Source organism: Hyaena hyaena, unplaced genomic scaffold (assembly GCF_003009895.1).
Source record: "Hyaena hyaena isolate Hyena2069 unplaced genomic scaffold, ASM300989v1 scaffold_321, whole genome shotgun sequence".
In the NCBI taxonomy this organism is placed as follows: domain Eukaryota; kingdom Metazoa; phylum Chordata; class Mammalia; order Carnivora; family Hyaenidae; genus Hyaena; species Hyaena hyaena.
In genome coordinates, this window is record NW_024080953.1 from 514,579 (window position 1) to 521,079 (window position 6,501).

The window sequence follows — 6,501 nt, forward strand, 5'->3', positions numbered from 1 at the left end:
ATTTGTAAAAAAAAAAAAAAAAAAAAAAAGATGCTCAACTGACTGAGCCACCAGGTGCCACTCATACTCCTTTTTAAGGCAACTTTTGATTCAGGGCTGTTTTTGTTTGGGAGATGTTCCATGAGAGTTTGGAGTTCTGCCCTGCGGGTTTAAAAACTCAGCACTCACAGAAACGGGTAGAGACCTGCTCCTCAGTGCAGACCAGTTGGGATGGCTGGCTCTTTTTGGATTTTGAATTTAAAGCACCATGAGGTGAAGAACTCTAGTCTGGCCTATAACCTCAGTGGGTAGGCTGGGAAACATTCTTTGGTTGGGAAGAGAGTTTATTAACCTCTTTTTGCTGCTGTTGTTGTTGTTTTGGTAGGTAGCTCAGATTGTCAAGAATGAAATGGAAAATGCTGTACAACTTTCTGTGAAGCTGAAAGTGAAAGTGAAAATAGGTTCAAGTTGGGGAGAGCTGAAGGACTTCGATGTGTAATTATACGGCCTCTCTCTCAGGGAAACTGATGTAGGTACAACCGTGTGGAAGAGAGATTACCCTTACACTTATTTCGGGAAAACCAACTCTCAAATCTTGATGGATGCGGAATAGTAATTTTAGTGAGTTTCAAAATGTATATCAGCATTTATTCTCTATAGCATAAAAGAACTTTTTTTGAGGCAAAATACCAAGTTTAATAATTATGTTTACTCTCAAAGAGTATGTATGAAATTGCCTTTTATAGTTCTGTGTGGCTCTAATCAGGTCCAGAACACTTGATTGAAACATGCACTTAGCACTTTGGGTCCTCATCTGTCTAGTTGAGCATGATGGCTCAATGACTGCTGTCTCTTGGGCATTTTTAGCTCTGTCCAGGATTCAGACACTTGTGATGCAGACCCCAGCAGGAGCCATCAGCAGATAGGGATTTGGTTTCTCATATGTTACCATCCTTGGGTATTTTGTGTGATTTTTCTCCAATATCAATTTAAGACTAGTGAAGAAGTATTTAAAGTAGCATTGGCTAATAAATTCTGAATTCTATAAAGAGGTAGCCTCGATATGGTTGTAGTCTATGAATGGATTTTCATGAAATTGGTTTCTTCTTCCTTTTCCCTTCTCAATTCATTCAATGAATGTGTTTGCAATACTTAGGTAATATAAAATAAGCTACACCTCTTCAAGAGGTATCCTGTTCTGTAAGATCAGATGTTTATACTACAATTTAATGTAATACTGCTAGAGAAGGAAGACACCCCTGGATCCATCTCTCACGGCCTCTTTCTGTGTTGGTGGTATAGTGAGAATACCCATGCTGAAGAGGTTATATTTTATAATCAGTCAGAGGTTTATAACTGACATTTTTGCTGTTGAAATAAAATGAATTTATAAGAAACTTTATATCGGCAACTCAGTTTTTTAAATTGTATTTCATTTAAGGGTATCTGAAACCTGTGTTCCTAGTATTTATTCGGGGATTTGTGTCATTGAGTTTGTTCAGCAATGTCTGTGCACATAGGAAATGTTTCTTTTATTCTTAGTCATCAAAAGAGCTCTTTTATGTTTATTATCTAGACTTTTTAAAAAGACAGTTGCTTTGTAAACAAAGTGTAATATACTATTAGTAGTGGCCTATTAGTGCACAAAATACTCAGACATGACTTTCCGGGGGTGAGAGGGAGTGGGCAGAAGATGGCACAGATAAGAGGGAAGTTATAGCATTATTTCTTGAGTTTTTTCCATATTCACCTCTACCATCTTTCTCCGAGAGAAAAGCGGTAGTGCTGTCACTGTTCAGATGGCCTTGAGAAGGCGGCATAAGAGAAGGCTCATTCTGTTTACTTATGAGTATTCTCTATGTGAGTATTCTCTAAGCATGAGTGCAGACATATAGGTCATCTCCACCTGATTTTCAGCAGCACTTGCTCTGTATGTGTAGTCACATGCATTTTCTCTTCCTTTTGATTTATCAGCTGGCCTTAAAACAGTCCTTGCTTTGCATGACTCAGTATGCACAAATTCCAGTTACCATAGTTTACTTAAAGAACACCAGTGCCCCCGATAACTCAAATTTCAGCTACCATGGTATTATAACTAAGTAATTGCGTAAAGTTCAAACTTCACTTTTAAGTCCACGAATCCTTCCATAAACAACAGGTGAGCACTGGGGTAAGCAGAATGCCCCCATTCCCATCCTAACCCCTCAAACCTGTGAACACGTTGTATTAAATGTTAAAAGGGTCACTGATGTGATCAACTTAGAGAATTTAATTGCTTTCTGACTGTTTTATATAGATCCATTGTTCCTTGCTTCTTATCCTGCTATATTTTTATTTTGTTTTCTTCCGGTATCAGTATGCTTTGATTTCTTTATCGTGTTCTTTTGTATAACTACTATAGGTTCCCTTGTGGTTACCATGAGGCTTACATAAAATTTATCAAAACTATAACACTCTATTTTAAACTGATAACAACTTAGCTGTTATTGCATTTCTAAACTTTATACTTTTACCTCTCCTTCCCCTCACATTTTAGGTTATTAATGTTATACTTTATTTTTTACATTGTGCATACAATAATAGATTATTGTGCTTTGGGTTATTTTTACTATGTTTTTTTTTTAACTTTTAAACTAGAGTTGTAGGTTAATTATGCACTTCTATTACCATATTATGGAACTTAACTTTGACTACGTATTTACCATTACCAGTGAGTTTTTCTACTACCTTGTTTTGTTTTTAGGATGTTAATTAATTTCCTTTTACTTCCACTCAAAGAACTCCCTTTAGCATTTCCTGTAAGGCAAGTCTGGTGGTGATGAATTCCCTCAGGTTTTGTTTGTTCAGGAAAATCCTTATCTCATCTTCATTTTCTAAAGGACAGCTTTGCTGGGCATAGAATGCTTGTTTGATAGCTTTTTCTTTCAATATTTTGCATATATCATCCTATTCTTTCCCAGCCTGGACAGTTTCTGTTGAGAAAGATGTTCTCTTGTATATAACTTGTCTCTTCTCTTCCTGCTTTCAAAATTTTTGTCTTTGATTTTTGACCAATAATAATGTGTCTCACTGTAGCCCTATTGAGACTCAGCCTATTTGGATTCATTGGGTCTCATGGATCTGAATATCCATTTCTCTTCCCAATTTTGGGAAGTTTTCAGCCATTATTGCTTTAAATATATTTTCTATCCCTGTCCTTTCTTCTGATTTTCTTATAATGAGGATATATGGGTTGTATCCCATCATACTCATAGGCTTTCTTCACTCTTTTCCACTCTTTTTTCTTCTTGCTTCTCTGAGTGGACAACCTTAAGTATCTTATCTTCCAGATTACTGATCTTCCTTTGACATTGTTTGAACACATGTTATTCAAGCTCTCTATTAAACTACTCAATCCAGTCATTGTATTTTTTGGCTCTTGGATTTTTGATAGTTTATATTTCTTTGTTGAACTTTGTGTTTTGTTCGTGCATTGTTTTTCTAGTTCTGTTCAGTCATCTGTGTGTTCTTGTAGTTCATGAAGCTTCTTTAAGAGGGTTATTCTGAACTCTTTGATTTCCATTTTTTTATGGTTAGTTATTAGAGCTTCATTAGTTTCCTTTAGTGGTGTCATATTTACCTGGTTTTTTGTGATCCTTGATTCTGTCCATTGGTCTCTGTGCATTTGAGGAAGATGCTTTATTTTGTAGGCTTTAGAAGTTCCTTTTGGTAGTGATAGTTCTTCACCAGTCCACATGATTTGGTATTCTGGATGTGTCATCTGGTAACGTCCTTGGGCCAATAGGGCTTGTTATCAGGATCTGTCTTTGGACAAGGCCATTGCCCATGATTTTAAGTTGAAGGGCAGGAGGATGCTGCTGGCTGTGAAAAGTTGGATAGGACTACTGGTTTGATTCCCTGCCCTAAAGAGGCTATATGATGGATTTGGTATTTGCCTGGGTTCTCTGCTCAGGTTTTCTAGATGATTGGGTCTAGGTACTATACTCAGCAGTAGGTGTGGACAGCTTCACTGTCCTGGTGGGTCGACAGAATGGGCCCCAAAACCTGTAGTGCTCATTGTTTGGGGACCCAGATCAGGCTAGATTGTACACTGCATTTCCTGGCCAGACAGGGCTACTGGTTTTGCTGTGCAGATGGAGAAAGCCCAAGTCTGTGCTTTCTTTTCAAGTGCCACTTTAATAGGGGTGTAGTATGGGCTCTGCAGCTTTGTGTGTACTGTGTTACGTCCTGTGGTCAAACGTGGTGACACTAGATTATCCATCGTTCCTGACTTTCATGACCTTGAAAATGATAAATGCAGGGAAGTCATTTTATAGAAATGTCTCTCAATTTTATTTTGTTCAATATTTCCTCATGGTTAGGCCTGTATTATATATTTTTGGCAGAATTATTACAGAGGTGATGTTGCCTTCTTCTTATTACATGCTGTCTTGTGGTTCATGATGTTGATTTGTTCCCTTCTAATGATGGTAACTTAGGTCACTTGTTCAAAATAGTGCATATCAGGTTTCTATAGTATAAAATTTAATTTATTTCTTTATGATTAATAGTTTTTGTGAAGACGCTTTGAGAAAATGGAAATATCCAGTTCCTTCATTACATTTTAACCCACTAGTTATTGCATCCACTGCTTTGTTGCCCCTAATTTTCAAGTGATTGACAAAAAAGTAATTTTTAAATTCTATCCACATTTATTGGTCAACATTCTATTGTAAGGAAGAGCTTTCCTTTCTAATTAATTAATTAACATCAGTGTGGACACACGGTAGCTATTTTATTCAGATAGTATCATTAGTTTTGATACTCAGATTATCACAGATTTTGCTTGCATGGGCCCTCAAAGGGCCTTCAAAAGCTGGCTTCTGTGTCCTTTTGACACATCCCATCATTCTTTGAATACTTGATTTTCTGGAATAAAAAGATGTTCCAGCCTTGAAATCAGCTAGTTCCTGATAAAGCCCCAGTTCCTTTTAGCAAAGAATATGTTTAGAAATCAATTTCAAAGCACTAGATGTGTTCAGTGTTCCTGGGGTGGTATTCCTAGTCCTCTCAGTGTTCAGAATTAGGAGATACACACACAGACACACACACACACACACACACACACACACACACACAGCTTTGCATCACAGGTATGTATATATGTTTGTATGTATGTACATAAAATTCACACTGATAGTTCCAATTCTAATCCAATACTATAGGATTTATTTTCACATTCCCTTCCTTTTTTTAAATGTTTATTTTTGAGAGAGAGAGACAAAGCACAAGTGGGGGAGGGGCAGTGAGAGAAGGGGACACAGAATCTGAAGCAGGCTTCAGGCTTTGAGCTGTCAGCACAGAGCCCAACGTGGGGTTTGAACTCACAAATCATGAGATCATGACCTGATCCATAGTCAGATGCTTAACCAACTGAGCCACCCAGGAACCCCTCACATTCCCTTTTATTTGTACTTCTCCATCATTGAGAAACCTGGCTCTTGTAGCCTGAATATATTTGCTTAATTGCTCAGTCCTTTATCTCCAACTGCTGAGCTGCCTTCTGTCCTGTGCCTCTCTCTCACAGGCCACCATTACTGTCATGTCAGCCACCTCACTCTGATTCTGTCCTCCTCTTGGCTGTCACACTTACCTGCCACTGTGCACTCCTTGCATGGGGCTGTAATCAACAACTTAGATTGGTTGACTTTTGGACTGAATGAATGGAAAAAAAGGAAAGGAGGAAGGAAGTCAAATCAGTATTTTAAATATTGAATGCATATATGTGAAGCCTGAGGATTGTAGTTCAAAAAAGATTGTAGTTCAAAGAAGATAAGGATCCTTTTGAGAAAATTCTGATGAGGGGGTGCCTGGGTGGCTCATTTGGTTGAGTGATCAACTCTTGAACTCAGTTCAAGTCATGATCTTACAATTCTTAAAATCGAGCCCAGTGTCAGTCTCTGGCTGATGATGCAGAACCTGTTGGATTCTCTTTCTCTCTCTCTCTCTCTCTCCCCCCAACTCCCACTCCTCACCCACTTGCGTGCTCTCTCTCTCTCTCAAAATAAATAAACATTAAAAAATTCTGAAGGAAAGACAATATTTGGATTTTAAAGGGTCTGTTTTTACATTTTCACTATTGATTGAAAAACAGTTCTTAGCCTATGGTTCGTTGGTTGTTTTATTCCATTTTTATATGGAACGTAAACTAGGAGGGAAGTTGTGGTAATGAGAAAGTCTTGAGATGATTAGCATTTGGAAAAATAAGCTTAATCAGCTAAGTCCACAGTATAGGTAAATATAAAGAAAGTGCCTGAAAAGGAATTAACTGTGCAGATGAAAGCCAGAAGGGCAGGAGAGCACTGTCTTTCTGGGGGACTTTTGGAGGTTGTGGGATTAATGAATGTACTGATATAAGCCCATAATGGTTTATGTTTTTGCCTGAATGGGATTAAATCCTGACCTTTAAGGAAGTCAAATGTTCATACAACATTTACTGTATGAATGTTGAGTTTATAAATACATCTTATTCAGCCTCCGTTT

The 6,501-nt window shown here is 37.7% G+C and overlaps 1 protein-coding gene across 1 annotated transcript in view; it reads left to right on the forward strand.

Annotated features, from left to right (window-relative positions):
• POLQ (DNA polymerase theta) overlaps positions 1 to 1,381 on the forward strand; it is a 118,363-nt gene extending 116,982 nt beyond the window's left edge. Inside the window, exon 30 of the mRNA XM_039248868.1 lies at positions 365 to 1,381. Coding sequence (XP_039104799.1) covers positions 365 to 478 — 114 coding nt within the window. The 3' untranslated portion in view covers positions 479 to 1,381. The remainder of the gene's footprint in view (positions 1 to 364) is intronic.
• The last annotated feature ends 5,120 nt before the right edge of the window (positions 1,382 to 6,501 follow it).